Below are 17,500 nucleotides of genomic sequence, written 5' to 3' on the forward strand. Positions count from 1 at the left end.
TAGGGAAGCTTGGCCGACTACCAAGGCCAGACCAAGCTGGCCGTAGCGTAAACACAGCTAGAGAGCGCTGTGATTGGCCCAAACTGAAATTATTCAGGCCAATGGTAGACGTGCTGAGGCTGCTATGGAGCGTGGCTAGAACGACCTGCTGAGCAGTCTGTTGCTGCTGCTGCGGTTGGTCTAGTTTTCTAGGCTAGTACGTCTACTCAACAACCTGGTAACACGAACCGCTAATTAGACAAGCTCATTAACTTCATGTATTCAGAAAATCTTTTAACCCTCCCACTGGCTTTATGGGTGTGACCCCGCGAGGAAAGTTGACCATTGAGCAGGGTCGATGGTTTATCCCTTGAGGTCCACGTGGCAGGGGTGAGGTGGTGCTCACTCCTCACCCCTGCCACGTGGACCTCAAGGGATAAACCATCAACCCTGCTCAATGGTCAACCGTCCTCGCGGGGTCACACCCATTAGGGCAGTGGGAGGGTTAAAAGAGGAAGTGACGTTTCGGGTTCGCGTGACTGGGATTGTATCCGGATCTTGTTTTTGCTCTGTGACTCTGAGGGTGTGCATCTTCCCAGGACACTCTTCTCTCATCCGTCCTCTCTGCTGACTGAAAGCAGCCGCCGCCTCTCCCCTTTCCTCTCCCGGCCAGTGTTCGCAAATTCCCTCTGATTTACACGGCCGTAAAACTCTCCTCCTCCATGTTCGCCGCTTCAATCAACCTCGCCAGCTAAAGCGGTCGTTTTATAAATCCTCCGTACTCCTGTGCAGAGCTGCTCCCATCGATCTGTTGCCTGGTTCCATGCAGTCAACATACGTGTTTGTTTTTGTCTCTAGTGTGTGTGTGTGTGTGAGAGAGAGAGAGAGAGAGTGAGGGGGAGAGAGAGCTGCTACCCAGCAGTGATTCAGAAAGCATCTGGAGCTTTGTTTGCCTGTAGCCCTGAAGGCTCAAAGCAATCCGCTGTATGTTCCTCTGCACATCAGGGTCATCAGAGCGGTCACTATGAAGCACACACACACACACACACATGCCCTTTCAGTTGTGTGTTTGCCACATGAACATCAACCCAACCATGCCGTATACTCAAGCGTCACATTGATGATGGATATTCGTTCACACCGTACCGTAAGTCTTTAGTTAAGCACATCTAGAAGCATCACGACGGCTGACCAAAGCTCTGCAGAGTAAATGAAATCTAGAAAAAAACACACACAAAGAAATTAAACAGCAAAAATGTAAAACGGCAGCAGCTAACGGGAGAAAACAGTCGCATCTGCTTCCTCTTCAGACGTTCACAATAAACTTTATCTGTTTACTGTTACCATCACACACACAAATCCCTGCTGGGCTTCAGCAGGCAAAAAGGATGCTGGTTTCACCCTCTAATTAGGGCTTTCTCACACACACACACACACCAGGCTGCTTTAGTTACAGCAGGCCGGCTGGAGGCATCTGATAGTCGAACCTCCAGGGACGCAGACGAGCGGCTACCTGAAATCAGAGCTCCTAAAAGAAGCGCTGAGGTCGACTCTCTCTGGAGAGGGAGAGCTTCTGAGGCGAGCTCGTGCTCAGGGCTCGTGTGTAAATTTCAGACCTGTTCTAAAAACGATAAGAAGTCTTGGAAACTCCGTTTTAGTCTGCACGATATTTCAAATGTAACATTATACATTTACAGAGTATCTGTATGAAAAATCACAGAGAATAACAAATAATAAAGGAAACAGTCAGTCTGTAGAACTGTTTCTCTGAACTAAGGCCATTCATGTAACTTAGTAATTATTCATAACTTTTACACAGAAACGAACTTCAAAGCTGCTGAAAATCCCTTATAGACATTATTAAAGGAGCATTATGTAAGTTAGACAGCCAAAACATGTATAGAAATAATAAATGTCTTCTTCATACATTCTCCTGCAATGCCCTGGTCCTGTAGAATGAGCCCTGGCATTTTTACTGTGATTGCCTGTTTTTCTGTAAAATCACAGAAGAAGAGATGCTCGTGTCGAGCAGGCTGCTTCATGCGCGTTCACGCTCAGGCATCGCCCGTAGCATTTGCTATCAGTAGATTTAGTCTTTGTCGCTGTTCCTAACGCCTAGTGACAAAGCTAGCTACATTTCTGAGGACCCTTAGCTACTTTCTGTAGAACTTTCTTCTAGATATTTCCTGCAAATTAGCAACAAAATAGCCATTTTCACTCCAAACCGTTCTTTGAACGTTGTGTCAGCTGTCATCAAGGATATAAATATTACAGATACTAAAGACATCACTGGCGCTTTAGCTCACCTAGTAAAGCGTCGGACTCTCATGCAGAAGACCTGGGTTCAATTCTGGATGTGAACATTTTTTATTTAGAGTTTCTTTTTTACATTAATGGTATATGTTTTTACAGTAAGATGCCCAAATTTTTATTTGAGACTCGCCGAACGGCATTGAATTCACAGATAAAAAAGATGTGGGTTCAACTTTCACTTTGGAACAATTTTTCAAGCAAGGGAAGGGAATGATCTGAGCATGCAGGAGGACTGACCCATCATAAACCTTTGTCAGCTGTGCTGAAGAGAAAGGTACAGAACCAAATTATTTAATTAATTAGCTACGTGTTCTCCTGTCCTCTGTCCTCCGGGCCACACACACACACACACACATGCACGACTGTCTCAGCCGTTATTTTCGTTAAGGAGTGTGCACGTACAGCATGCGCGCCTCATGCACGAGCCTACTATTGAAGCTGCCGTTACGCTTTTGGCCTGAGGGGGCAATCGCGAGCATAAAAATTTAAAATTCCGTAAAGTCCCTTTAAGAAGTCAGATCTGAAACATTAAACGTGCAAAAAAACGAAGTAATCCTGAATTAGCTGAGGAGGGTAAACCAGTCCTGTTCTCTAAACAGCTTTAGAAAGTCCTCAATGTGGCAGCAGCTGCTAAACTAAATTTTCCTGTCCTTGTGTGTCCATCTCAGGACAAGAAGAAGTACCTGGACCTCATCCACAGCTACATGGAGGTGCACGGCACCGTGCACGGCACCAGCACCGTCCACCTGCCCAGTTACATCAAGAACCACGGCATCCTGAGCGGCCGAGACCTGCAGTTCCTGCTGCGGGAGACCAAGGTGAGGCGGGAATTAGGCGGGTGAGCTCTTCAGAGGACGAGCTGGCGGTCCTCTACAGGAGAGACGTGTGCAGGGAGGTTTTGATTACCGTTGGACTCGTACAGAAAGACGTCCCCACGGCGAGGACAGGAGGGCTTGTATCGAAGCTTAAAGAGCTTTACTCTTGAGCAGATCTCCGGCTTTGCTTCGGCGGGAAAAGAGCTTCGGTTCTGAGCCCAGCTCCTACGAGTGAGACGGTGATGAGTCTGAGGCGCTCCGGGACCAGAGGTGATCTGACCCCGGTGAGGTGAAGATGACGTAAACATTAGGATGGCGTTCATCTAAACAACACTTTCGCCGCTACCTGAAAACCCTCAGCTGGAGATAAAAGGACTCGTGGGGTTTAACAAGTCGAGAAAAGAAAAACAAAACACTCCTCCTTTTAATGTTTTGTCTTTTTCCACCAAATGTTCCTGAGATGATCGCTGATGTTCCGTGGAGCGCCGGGTGAAATGTCGGTAATTGTCTGTGATTCGCTCCACGACTCCTCAAACTCTGGTCTACAGAACGAACACACAGCACATACGTTAGTCGTCGCCATGACAACAGCCTGGCGGTTAAGTGTAATTTACATCTGAGCCGACGATAATAAGGCTGAATTATCTCCCATTTCTGCAGAACGGTTTTATCGTCTTATTTCTTCTTCTGTGGTTTTCCACCTACACACCAGCGTGGTTGAGTCGGGTCAGCGCTCCCGGTTCTGTAGACGATAACTGACAAGCTTCCTCTGAGGCGATAGGCGGCTCTAACGAGGTTCGCAGATAGCTGCGCCTCTTCTAAAGAATAAGAGTTTTATTAGACTGAGCTTTGAGTTGCTCTCTCTTTAAAGTGACAGTGTGTAGTTTCCCTGGCGATGGGGGGCAGTACGTACCTAAACCACTGCAAGCAAGCATTATTTTTGTGTTCCAGTAAGACCTTACCAACGGATGGCCATTAGGGTCAAAAATCCCTGGGAGTGAAGAGGTAAATATGTAAAACAACATTTATTAATGATGAAAGTTTTGCAAGCATTTGTTACAAATCAGTAAATGCATTCTGTCCTCACGAGCTTCCGGAGAAAGAAACATGGCATCCAATACGGCGGCGTCCAGAGACTTAGACCCGCTCCCGTGTATTTTAGACCCGATTTTTATGGTTTAAAGTTATAAAACTGCCAATATTTTTCAGCAACTGGGCATCTTTTAGTTTATTTACAATATTTCAATGGATATTTCCAGAGATTAGTTGTAAAAGCTACACAATGTCACTTTAAGGTAAGAAAATGACTATTATGATGACTGGATTGGGTTCATCACCATGAGATTATTCTCATATACGCTCTCAGTTTCTGCACAGCTCTGAACAGCAATGTGGGTCGATACCAATTTATTCCAATGAGCCGTTAGTACCACATCACAGTTTTCACAATGATCTAATTAATTTGAACGTTAAAACTCTAAAACTTTCACATGGAACAGCCGTTGTTGCTAGCGTAAATTAGGGATTGAGTTGAAGGGGCAGGAAAGCCGACAGATTTGTGAGTTTACGAACGGCCGATCTCTGATTAGGTCTGATTGATGTTCGATCACAAACAAATACGCGTTTTCAGAAAAATGACAGCTGATGAAAGATGAAAAACCATCAAAATCGGCCGTTCTACGTAAAAAAAAAAACCAGGTGATCGGAAATTTCTGATCGATGTCTTTTAGAATCGATCAGCTGTCGCTGATATGTTGTAGCCGTTGGAGACCCCATGTCTCCCTCGCCCTTTTCTTCACGATGTGCATGCACACAGCGGCAAAAGTGTAGAACAAACATGTCTGCCAAACTTTTACTCCGTCTCTGAAGTAACCCCGCGGGGGAAGCTCGGTAAAAGGCGGCTTTAACAGGACAAACTCTGATTAAAGTCATCGTGATCGATGAGCAGCCTTTCTCGACACACAAACAACACATTTTGATTATTGTTCCAAATTTAGGGAAGAAGTGATAAAAAAATTCTGTTTGGACTTCAGCCTGAAAGGGAGACCTGCTGGTGTTAGTCTCAGACGGATGTTGGTGCCACTTCGAGTCATTTTAAAGGAGACATTTCAGCAACGTCCATGAAATAGTCGGTGCCAGTTGTTTTTAGCGAGAGGAGCTTTCGGATGGTTTTACCGTACCATACCATACCATATTTATTTATAAAGCACCATTTCAAAATAGCATGGCAGCTAACCAAAGTGCTGTACATAAAAAGCCAAATGCTTGACCAAGAAACACAATAAGAACAGGCAAAATACATAAGAACAAAGCATAAATAATTGGAGATAAAAATTCCTACTAAAAACAATAAAATAGGAGAACAGTTAACAGCACTATAAAATAAAATAATGCGACAAATGATAAAAACATTTGAAATGGCACAAATAAAACGAAATAAAATACCAGACGGTGCGAGGTGCCAAAAGTGAGCAACTAAATCATACAAATGGAATTAAAAACTCTAATTTGGTGCTAGATTGTCATGAAGAGTGTCACGGAGGGAAGGCAATGCTAAAGAAGTTCGTTTTCAGGGCCGACTTGAAACTGCTAACAGAGGGAGCCAGACGCACACGGAGGGGCAGATAATTCCAGAGTTTTGGGGCTGCATAAGAGAAGGCACGGCCCCCCGTGATTTGTACCGAACCTGCGGAACAACAAGCAACAGATGATCTGCTGACCGAAGGGCACGGGTGGGAACATACGGGGTCAGCAGGTCCGTCAGATAGGATGGGGATGGGCAGTACAAAGCCTTGTAAACATATAACAAGACCTTGAAGTTAATCCTAAATTTGACTGGGAGCCAGTGTAAATCTGCGAGGATGGGTGTGATGTGCATGCGTCTGTCGGTGTTGGTTAAAAATCTGGCCGTGGCATTTTGAACCTTCTGCAGTCTGTTTAAGGCTGAAGCATTAATCCCAATCAGGACAGAATTTGCGTAATCCAGACGTCAAGTAATGAAAGCATGAATGACTGACTCAAGATCCGGGCGTTTGAGGATTGACTTAAGACGAGTGATGCGGCGGAGTTGGAAAAAGCAGGACTTGACAGTAGCGTTGACTTGTGAAGACAATGAAAGGTCAGAGTCCAGTTTCACACCTAGGCTAGTGGCACCTGATTTGAGATTGAGTGGGAGAGTTGAGACATCTAAAGCACCATTCATGCTAGTGGGGCTAAAAAGTATGGCATCTGATTTGCTGTCATTTAACCGTAGGCAGTTTTGAGAAAGCCAGGATCTGACCTGGGAGAGGCATTCTGACATTATAGAAAATGAGTGCTGTTGGTTGATTTGAAGGTAGATCTGGCAGTCATCTGCATAAAAGTGGTAGTTAACCCCGAGACTTGCTAAAATCTTACCAAGTGGTAGAATGTAAATTGAAAAGAGGAGAGGACCCAGGATGGAGCCCTGTGGTACTCCCCATGGAAGTGGGACATTGGGAGAAGAGCAGTCTCCAACATGAACACTAAAACACCGACCATTAAGGTACGACTTAAACCATTCGAGGGCAGTACCGGTCACACCCACCCAAAATTCGAGTCTGTGAAGTAGGATGGTGAGGTCTACAGTGTCGAATGCTGCAGTCAGGTCGAGTAAGAGCCAGAGTCAGTCAGAATCAAGATGTCATTGAGTACCCTAATGTGTGCAGATTCTGTGCTGTAATTACGTCTAAAGCCTGGCTGGAATGGGTCAAGAAGCCCATTGTCATCTAGGTGAGAAGTAAGCTGTGTGAGAGCCAGTTTCTCAACTACCTTTGAGATGAATGGAAGTTTTGAGATTGGGCGATAATTGGCACAGTCAGACTGGTCAAGGCCTGGTTTCTTCAATAGCGGCTGAACAACTGCATTTTTAAAAGCAGCTGGAAACACACCAGAGGAGAAGCTGGAATTGACAATATCCAAAACAGCAGGGGCCACCGCTGGAAGGACATCGCGCAGCAGTCTCGGAGGAAGGCTGTCCTCTGGAGAGCCTGAGGGCTTCATAGCCAAGATTAGATCAACCAGGGAAGAGAGTGTCACATGAGCAAAGCAAGAGAATGAGGGTGGACAGTGAGGTTCCACACAGGTAACCCAGCCTGAGTAAGAGAAACCGGTTCTAATTTCCTGGATTTTATGCTGGAAAAAGTTTTGAAACTCATTGCAAAGAGCCCCTGTAGAGGGAGAAGAGTTGGGAGATTCTCTAAGGGATAGTAGAGGTGAGGACACTGTACAGTTTCTTCTGGTCGTTTTTATGCCTAGTGACCATATTTGCAAAATATCTGTTTCTAGCTGTGCGGACAGCTTTCTGATAGCGGGTCAAAGAATCCTTGAATAACTGGTAGGAGATTTGCAGCTTGTCCTTCCGCCACCGGCGTTCACAGACCCTACATTGGTGTCTTAGGGCACGAGTCTCCTCATTGAGCCAAGGGTCTGCTACAGTTTTTTTATGCCTGGATTTTAGAGGAGCGACTGCATTTAAAACAGTTGAGCAGGTAGAGTCGAAAGAGGTCAGCAGCTCCTCAACTCCCACACAGGTGGAATCAGGTTGGGAAGTGGCTAGTCGCAGCTAGGCTAGATGCTAATAGATTTGTTGAGGTGTCTGGCGCTCGGCTCGGCTCTCGGGAATGCTTCTTGAAGAGAAGCAATCAATAGAAGCTTTGATGTGGAACATTCCAGGATGCAGGAGGAGGATCTCTCCGCCTCGATGCGGACTCGTCAGCTGGAGCGTTCTAATGTGAGCTAATAAGAAGAATCTGGGTCAGAGCTATGGTCCCCGCTGACTCCTGTTTTCCTTTTCTTTTTACTCCGTATCACTGAGATTAGAGATGCTGGCTGCTCTCCATCACCTCCTCCCCTCCTCTACACACTCATCTCCTCCGCAGAGGAGCAGAGGGGTGAATATGTGTGCTTTGCTGCCACCTGGTGGTAGAAGTTACCATTGACATGGAGCATAAACGGGACTGATGTCCATCATGTGAACACTTAGATACCTGACTGTCGAGTTAATCCTTACATACATCCTCAGTTTGAACCTACTGTAGGTTTTCTCCACACAGACTCAGTTTTATACATACAGCCCATAATATTTGCATGAACCCCCTTCTGATATCTGGGTCAGCGTTCTACAGGAAGTTGCGCCTTGACCAAACACCATCGGGTGCATTTTTAGACATATGGCTCCTCATCTTGGCTGAAAGGGGAGGTTTCATTGAGGTTTTGAGTTTGAGGTTGGTGTCAGAAACCAGTTCTGATGTGGCTTAGGGTTAGAAGCCAAACGAACACGTAGGAGGTCCAGGTTTCACCCGTCTAGCTGATGATTTCATAGGACTTTGGAGGTAGTCCTCCTCCATTGTTTCACCAGACCCACATCATGATGCTGCCACTACCGTGCTTTACCGTTGAGTTTTAAAGCTTCATCTTTCTTGTGACTGAGCTTAAATATCTAAAACTATTTCTGCAGAAGATGTGAGAAAATCCACAATAAAGTCAAACTAGTTCTTCAAATTGAGCATTTATGAGAAACGCCGGAGCTGACGAGGACTCTGAGACCACTAAAGGTACAGAGCGTCTCCGTCTGCAGAACACCTCCCTCTTTGACGGACTCCTGATCTGTAGGAGGAATCGCTGGGATTGATTCTTCTTGCCCTCCCCTTGTTTCTCAGATAAAATGTGCTGCCTCGACCATATTTTCTGCTGATCCTGCTGGAGTTTTGTTTCAACACCGCGACCGCTGACCTTTCCCGCTCCTCTGTCCCATCCCAGCTCAGCGCTGGAGCTCGTCCTGTCAGAATAAATCACTTCAGTTTTAATGAATCAAAATAAGTTTCTGCTGATTTGGATTCACCTGCTTTTGCAAAAGCAGCCAACAGTGAAAACGCTGGGCCAGCCGGGCATCAAGACTCAGAATTTTCTTTAAAAGGTGAAAAGAAGACAAAGCTCTGATTAGTTTAGTTGCAAGAAAATGTCAAATATTTATTTCACTGGTTTCATTTTGTTCATAAATATCTTTATTATGTGGATAATATTTAAGTCCTTTTGGAGACTCCCTGGTCCCGTCTGATCCGCTCCCTGATGATTGTCGTCTCTGCAGTTGTTCGTGGGTCTGTCCTTCCCCTACGAGGGCCCTGCTCCCCTAGAGGCCATCGCCAACGGCTGCGCCTTCCTCAACCCTAAATTCACCCCTCCGAAGAGCAGCAAGAACACGGACTTCTTCAAAGGCAAGCCCACTCTCAGAGAGGTGAGTCGTGAATCTGTCTCGCACCCGGACCGGGTCGTTTTGCTGCTTTGTGACTTGATAGAGCCGTTCTGTCTGCAGTTGACCTCCCAGCATCCCTACGCCGAGGTGTACATCGGCCAGCCGCACGTGTGGACGGTGGATATCGAAAACTCTGCTGAGGTGGAGCGAGCCATCCGCTCCATCCTCAGCCAGAAGGTAACTTACAACTTCGTCTCCACGGTGATATGCTGACTCAGTCTGAGTCATGGATATGCACCGCCTGGACTCGGGGTTGGGTGTACTGTTGTGTTCTGTTGAGCGAACCGTGACTATAGCGCTGTTTGCTGGACAAGCCTGTGGAGCCTCATATCTTTACTCCAGCAAACAAAGTCACGCTGAGAGCCTCTGCAACAATCGAGGCCGTGGTTGTTTGTCATCTTTATTTCCAGGTCTCTCCTGTAGACTAGAGCCCTTCTGCAGGCTCTCGTCTGCAGGAGAAAGCTGGAAACGTAGCTAACAGCGAGCTAACGTTTCACCATGACCTCTAAGCTAGCTAGCCTTAACGTGGCATGTCTCTGTGGTCAGATTGAGCCCTACCTGCCCTACGAGTTCACCTGTGAGGGGATGCTGCAGAGGGTCAACGCCTTCATCGAGAACCAGGTACTGACCTTCCACCCCAGCCTTAGCCAACTTTCATGTGCGGATTGATCTAAGCGGTGCTTTTGCGTCGTCAGGATTTCTGTCACGGACAGGTGATGTGGCCCCCCCTTAGCGCCCTGCAGGTCAAGCAGGCCGAGCCGGGTCAGTCTTGTAAGCAGGTGTGTCAGGAGGCACAGCTCATCTGTGAGCCGTCCTTCTTCCAGCACCTGAACAAGGACACGGATCTGGCCAGGTGAGACACACTCACACACACACACACACACACACACACACACACACACAGGCTCTTACGCCCACCAGAGGTAGTATTCTTTTTCTACTTCTACTTTTGAAGCATAAAGCTGAATCTGTGTGTGTGTGTGTGTGTGTGTGTGTGTGTGTGTGTGTGTGTGCGTGCGCGCCAGGTTTGGTGTGAACTGTCAGACGGTGGAGTCCAGCGCCGACACAGTGGTCCCGGCGTACAGCGAGACCCGCCACCACTGCATCTTCCAGTCGGACCTGCTGCTGTTCAGCTGCGCGGGGGCGCACCAGTCGCTGCGGCGCATCTGCCCCTGCCGCGACTACATGAAGGGCCAGGTGGCGCTCTGTAAAAACTGCCTATAGCAGCCAGAGGCGAGTGGGCGGAGCTTAAAGGTGGGGGGTGGACAGAGCACCAAGCTGGGTGAAGGAGTGTGTGAGACGCACAGCAGACAGAAAAAGAAACATTTACAGAACTGTGTTTGTTCTTCATATTTATTCCCCCCCAAGCAGCCAACATGAGTCCCGTCATGCCTCAGATTCACCAGCAGGGGGCGCCGTGAGTCCAGGAGGACTTTACTTGAATCCGAAAACCACAGCAGCTGAGCTCCTTTCAGTGACTGTCTCCCCCCCCCCCCAAACACTGCTATTCTTTAGGTAGTTTGGCACTGGACTCACTCACTCACACACACACACACACACACACACACAGAAGAGCCAGGTCTACACTGTAACCATCTTCTGCACAGAGAGACGAGTGTCGTCTGCAAACATGCATATCTAGAGTCCCCCCTCCCCCGGGTTTCAGACACTTCCTGGATGACGGCGTGTTGTTCTGTTCTGTGAAAGGCCAGTAGAGATTTGTGACAGGATGAGGGGGCGGGGTTAAAGGTCGTTCAGTGTCTAGGATGTTGTGATGTATCATAGAGAAAACCCTTCATCACGCCAACAAAACATTTTTTATTTGCCTGCAAACAAACAAACAAAATAAGAGAATTTGTTGTTTTGGGGTAAAAATGCACTAAGTGGATAAGCAGAGATATTAGTGACACTGTATATTGTTTATATGACTTTTTCTTTTGTATTTATTTTGTATACAAATCTTTATCGCTGTGTTTTTGCTGGAAATCTTTTTTTATTTAAAGCAGGGGTGTATTTTTCCTTTTTGTTCCACATTCTTATTTATGGAGGGTAATTTAAGATCAAAGATATTATTTTAAAGTGTCTAATTAAGACAAGGAAGTTTGTCTGCAGCTTTTCGGCTTTTAGAAGGGACGAGACCAAAAATGTAATCTTTCATACTCGTTTCGAGTTTAATATTTTGGACTAAAACCCCTAAATTTTAATTAATTTCTATTAAAAATGACTTTTAAAACAACACTTCATTTCCTCTTGTTGTCTCTCTAAAGCTGACAGCTGCAGATAAATGTCTGGTTTTGTCGTAACGGAGCGTTAGCTTAATACTTTATGTGCTTTATGATTTTTTTTATTTGCACAACTCAGATCATTCAGCTAGTCTGTCTGTTTTTGTTTCTTAACCAGGTCAGTGATCTGCTGCCAAGTTAGTGTTTTACAGAACATAATGTGCCTTTTTGTGCTTTTCAGTTTGCTTTGTGCAACCCAGACTCCGAATCATGTCTGGCTGGATTTTATATCATCTCTAGATCCTTTTTACTCATTTGTTTCACTTAAATGTACGGAAGAGGATAAGGGACAGTGACAAGAAAAATAATTCTGACTTAAGTTTTAGATTTCTGAATGGAATTCTGGCTTTTTGAAGAAAAACATCAGAATTCTGAGATTAAAGTAAAAAAAAATTTGATTGGAGTCACAACTCTGAGATTAAAGTAAAAAATCTGAGATTAGAGTCAGAATTCTAAGATTAGAATTCAAATTCTGAGATTGGAGTCATAATTCTAAGATTAGAGCCCAAATTCTGAGATTAGAGTCATAATTCTGAGATTAAAGTCAAATTTCTGAGATTAAAGTCAGAATTCTCAGGGGGGAAAACAACGGAAGAGGGTCAAAATTCTGTGATAAATGTCAAAATTCTAAGATTAGAGTCCAAATTCTGAGATTAGAGTCAGAATTCTAAGACTAGTCATTTTTTTAGATTGGAGTCATAACTCTGAGATTAAAGTAAAAAATCTTAGAGTAGAGTCAGAATTCTAGTCCAAATTCTGAGATTAGAGTCAGAATTCTAAGATTAGAGTCCAAATTCTGAGATTAGAGTCATAATTCTAAGATTAGAGTCAATTTTTTTTTCCAGACTGGAGTCATAACTCTGAGATTAAAGTCAAATTTCTGAGATTAAAGTCAGAATTCTCAGGGGGGGGAAAACAACGGAAGAGAGTCAAAATTCTGTGACAAATGTCAAAATTCTAAGATTAGAGACAGATTTCTGAGAATAAAGTCAGATTTCTCAGAATTAAGTCAAAATTCTGAGATTAAAGTGAGAGTTCTCAGGGGGAAAAACAACGGAAGAGGGTCAAAATTCTGTGATAAATGTCAAAATTCTAAGATTAGAGTCCAAATTCTGAGATTAGAGTCAGAATTCTAAGACTAGTCATTTTTTTAGATTGGAGTCATAACTCTGAGATTAAAGTAAAAAATCTTAGAGTAGAGTCAGAATTCTAAGATTAGAGTCCAAATTCTGAGATTAGAGTCAGAATTCTAAGATTAGAGTCCAAATTCTGAGATTAGAGTCATAATTCTAAGATTAGAGTCAATTTTTTTTTCCAGACTGGAGTCATAACTCTGAGATTAAAGTCAAATTTCTGAGATTAAAGTCAGAATTCTCAGGGGGGGGAAACAACGGAAGAGAGTCAAAATTCTGTGACAAATGTCAAAATTCTAAGATTAGAGACAGATTTCTGAGAATAAAGTCAGATTTCTCAGAATTAAGTCAAAATTCTGAGATTAAAGTGAGAGTTCTCAGAACAAAGTCATGAGCCTGAGAAAAAGTTAGAATTTTTAGACAAAAGGTAAAAATTCTGAGACTAATGCCAAATAAGAATTGTTTTAATTAATTTAAGTTTTCTAAGAATACAGTCAGAATTCTGAGATTAATGTCAGAATTTTTTTCAGTGGCCGTAATCCTCTTCCATATAACTTGGAGTAAAATCAAAGATTCAGTGGTAAATTTAGCAGCTCGTGTGGAACACAGGGTCTGCATGTGAAGCAGAAATTGAATTAACAGTAATAGGAGTAATCAGATTACTGCATCGTGTGACCCAAGTGGGTTTTTGCTTTTTACCCAGAATTACCAGATGCAGCAAAAGCCTTATTTGCTTTGCGTTGGTCCTCAGTTTCCTTCAGCAAAAGTCGGCCACCACCAATCATCGGACCTCGTCTCTGTTGAATGTTTTCATTAAATTAAACATGTTTGTTTCTAAAAGTCCAAAATCTGGTGACACTCGGCTGGAAGGAACAACGCAGCAGCGACGTTGAGCTTGTTCTCACAGTTGGTGATGAGGGATACAACTTTATTTTTAAATGAATCTTTTTTCTGTGACAAACGGCTCAGACTGGTTTTTTCCTACATCACAGCAGCAAACACAGAAATGTACAGTCAGCACAAACCAAACACACTTTATATGTGTGTTTACTTACAGGAAGTCCATCTTGTTTGTTGAGAGCAGAGATGAACTCATTCACATGGTTCTAGATTTGGTTATAATAACAGCAGAGAAGTCCTGATCAACCTGCACCTGATGACGACACCCACTGATCAGAAGCTTCAGGATATGGAAACACGCCGTTGGTTGAGCAGAATAAGCAAACAGACCTGAACTAAAAGCGTAACGTAACTTAATCAGCTGTTTAGATCTTTTGTAACCGTTTATGATCATTGATTTTATCCATGTCTAATAAGTCATTTTCCTGTTTCGAAGTTGTCAAACTGTCCTGCAAATCAATATTTTTACAATATCAAGTAAATGATTGACATCAAATTTAATTACAGTTTCAGCTACAGCTACAGCGTCCCATCCCAAACATGACATTAAAAAACGGACCTGTCCTTCAGATCTCGCAAACAGCAGCTAATCACTTGTGTGTTGACTGCATGGTGGCGCAGTGGTTAGCACTGTTGCCTCGCAGCACGAAGGTCGCAGGTTCGAAACTCGGCTGCAGCCTTTCTGTGTGGAGTTGCGTGTTCTCCCCATGCATGCGTGGGTTTCCTCCGGGTACTCCGGTTTCCCCCACAGACCACAACATGCCCTATAGGTTATACATTGTGAGTCGCTTTGATAAAAGCGTCTGCCAAATAAATAAACATAAACTTTGCTGTGAGGGTAAGGGTGTGTTTGTGTAAGAAACCCGTACCGTTGAGGGTCAGGTGTGTTGGGGCAGAGAAACCCCTAAAACGAGAGCTCAGTCCTGGTCCTGGAGGGCCGCTAGACGGCACGTTTTGGTTGTTTCCCTGCTCCAACACACCTGATTTCAATCAGCAGGTGACAAACAGACTTCTGCAGAGCCCAATGAGCCTGCTGGAGCAGAAACACAACTAAAACATGCTGAATACCGGACACCACTGATTTGTACCAAAGGAAAAGGTGAGTCTCCGTCGGGCTACTCTGATTTAACCCCCCCACCACCACCAGTCCGTGGCACCGGTGCCGGCCCACTGCAGCTGGGATCAACCTGAAGCCGGAGAGCTAAAAAAAACGCCTTTTTCACTAAAACATTAAAGAGTAAAAACATCCATTCTGACTTAACGGTTACAAAGGAAACCGACACAGTGGGAACTTTTCTTTGATAGTTTGACATTAAAGTCTCTTTTCACTCTCCCACACTCAAATATTTCTAACATAAATATTCATAGATACGTGCCTATTAAACGTAGTACTCCTCTTGGCCAGTAGATGGCTGACAGGTACAGTCCAGTCCCATAAAATCGGTTTCCATTTTCAGAAAAGAAAACTTAAGATTATGAGAATTCTGAAAAACTACTGAATTTTGGGGGAAAACGAGCTAAAATGGGTTTCCGCTCGTTAGTTTTCTAGTCAGGTCGTAAAACATTCGGGTGGAACTAAAGGCCAGGTAGCTGAAGGGGTGTCCGTTTAAATATTGTGCCTCTTCACCGTGTGCTCATGGACCTGCTCTCTTAGCCAAATGGGCCTTGGCTTCATAAATCTGTAATAAAAGTTAGAGAGCAGCGATATTCTGGCGCTACTTCAGCTACATTTTACAGCACGGCAGAGCGACGTCCTCCTGGATCAGCTGGAGCCCTACGTCACTTACACAACACAAAGCTGCAACTCTGAAGGTCTCCAAAGGCAGCGGTCCACGCTCGTCCTCGTCTACTGGGTTAATAGGATGGAGAAGCAAGCGGTCCGCTCACCGAGACACATGGACGTATATACACAAAACGGGAAACACGTTGGGAGGTCCCGCCGGTCGGATCCTCGGTTCAGTCTTCACCGACACCTTAAGGACCCAACGTGATTGTCTGTGAGGAGACGTGTCTCTACAGGACCTGCCCTGTCAGTCACTCCTCATCCTCTGTGATCCATCACTCAAAGCGCTCGTAGTTCCTGGTTTGCCGGACCCGAGGGACCATGTCCAGCAGCAGCCTGGAGCAGACGGAGACACAAGGTGTTTGTTTCTGGGTGGGTGCTGATGTACTAAGTGTCTGACCAGGCTACGGCTCAGTGGACCAGGAGGGTCTTTAGTTTCCTTGATTCTTCAGATCTAATCCTAGGTTGGGGGTTCCAGACTTACGAGTCGTGGAGCGATCGCTAACACACGAGTCTTTGACCCAGCCTTCCATTATGTGACATGTTTGGGTCGTTATAACTATCGATGAAACAACTAAAGCCTGCTTTATACGGCAAGATAATCATGTCGATCGTTGTCCTGATTCTCTCCTTACAACGAGGTTAAGCATGCACAGATTACTGTAATGGCTCTGAAGACAATCTCATTAGGTTATCCTGCCGTGTGTGGTGTGTTAGTTCTCTGGTCTGCTTGGAAGGACATCGGGACCACTCCAAACATAACATTTTCACGTTTTGAAAAAAAAAAGTCCTGGCTTGTGACCCGGGCCTTGTAAGTCAGGAACTCCCAACCCATGATTAACTAGTGGAGCTGTCATGCCTCTGGTTGCCCTGGATAACCTAAAACCTTAACTAAACTAAAAACAAAAAAAATGTTGCAAATTTGTCCATTCTCTGCCTCCATACATTTTACATTTTTTGTTTTTAATGTAGCATCAGTTTTACAATTAGAGTTATGATAAAAATAAAGAATATTTTTTATTTATTAAACATTTATTTGCTTGGAGCTCTTATTGTGAAAGGTTTTACAAGGAAGTAATGTCTCAGTTTGAGTAATATTGACAATTTCAGGATAACAGACAGCAGTTGGACTCGTTAAAACAGTAAATTCATTTTAAAGTAAAATACTGACTTGTTTTAAGGTGGTAACCATTAAAACCAGTAGCCGTTCCATCCCTGTTTATCCGTTTATTATCTTTTAACCACTTCTGTCACTTACTTGACTCCGTAGGCTAGGATGATGAGACCCATGAAGACACCTACTGTCCCGTCCAGGTACCACACTTTGGGCTCGTGTTTGAACACTTCAGCACTGATCAGAATGGAGAACCCCATGATCGCCCCGACCAGCGAGTTGAATCCTGGAGAAGGAAAAACAAAACAAAGATGGCCGTGTTTCGTTTGAAGCATCTCCTGCTGAGCTGGTTTGCATCTGTACTGTTTCAACGACTCGTTCACCCACCATCGGTGATCAGAGCTCGGCTGGTGAGCACTTTGCCGAGCATGAATTTGATCACAGCCAAGATGGCGCACACCAAGCCGCTGACAATGGACACGCTGAACAGGAAGTCGTCCTGAAAGAGACACAGAAATGATCCGTTTCATGTTTCAAGCATTTTTTTTCCACTTTTTGTTTCAAAGGGAACCAGCAGCAGGTGAATAATCCCCAATTTCTGTCGAAACCTTTAAAGAAGCTCCAAAAACCTCGATACAACTCATTCCATGAGTTTTGACTGTCAGGATTCAGACGGCACATCGTTTGATTCACCTTAACGCCACTTTTATGTAGCTTCCATCTTGTTAAATAGTTTTCACTCTAGTTAACTTTAAAGTTATCAAACTTTAAGGAATAGATCAAATTTATGGCTTGTTTTGCTGTTGAAACTGTTGCATCAGTGCTTCCTTGTGTCCTTTTTATGTAATTTTATAAATTAATCTTGTTACCGTGACCGATCCTCGCAGCTTTCAGCCCCGGTCTGTGCGGG

The 17,500-nt window shown here is 44.5% G+C and overlaps 2 protein-coding genes across 2 annotated transcripts in view; one reads left to right on the forward strand and one right to left on the reverse strand.

Annotated features, from left to right (window-relative positions):
- Positions 1 to 13,754, forward strand: part of mgat5 (alpha-1,6-mannosylglycoprotein 6-beta-N-acetylglucosaminyltransferase) — a 133,524-nt gene extending 119,770 nt beyond the window's left edge. The window contains exons 12-17 of the mRNA XM_015952524.3: positions 2,961 to 3,110; positions 9,214 to 9,360; positions 9,439 to 9,555; positions 9,925 to 9,999; positions 10,074 to 10,231; positions 10,404 to 13,754. Of these exons, the coding sequence (XP_015808010.3) occupies positions 2,961 to 3,110; positions 9,214 to 9,360; positions 9,439 to 9,555; positions 9,925 to 9,999; positions 10,074 to 10,231; positions 10,404 to 10,602 (846 nt within the window). The 3' untranslated portion in view covers positions 10,603 to 13,754. The remainder of the gene's footprint in view (positions 1 to 2,960; positions 3,111 to 9,213; positions 9,361 to 9,438; positions 9,556 to 9,924; positions 10,000 to 10,073; positions 10,232 to 10,403) is intronic.
- LOC107381042 (transmembrane protein 163a) overlaps positions 13,683 to 17,500 on the reverse strand; it is a 37,424-nt gene continuing 33,606 nt past the window's right edge. Inside the window, exons 6-8 of the mRNA XM_015952525.3 lie at positions 16,978 to 17,089; positions 16,735 to 16,876; positions 13,683 to 15,812 (exon numbers count right to left, since the gene is read on the reverse strand). Of these exons, the coding sequence (XP_015808011.3) occupies positions 15,752 to 15,812; positions 16,735 to 16,876; positions 16,978 to 17,089 (315 nt within the window). The 3' untranslated portion in view covers positions 13,683 to 15,751. The remainder of the gene's footprint in view (positions 15,813 to 16,734; positions 16,877 to 16,977; positions 17,090 to 17,500) is intronic.

The sequence above is a fragment of the Nothobranchius furzeri genome, chromosome 14, assembly GCF_043380555.1.
Source record: "Nothobranchius furzeri strain GRZ-AD chromosome 14, NfurGRZ-RIMD1, whole genome shotgun sequence".
NCBI classification, from domain to species: domain Eukaryota; kingdom Metazoa; phylum Chordata; class Actinopteri; order Cyprinodontiformes; family Nothobranchiidae; genus Nothobranchius; species Nothobranchius furzeri.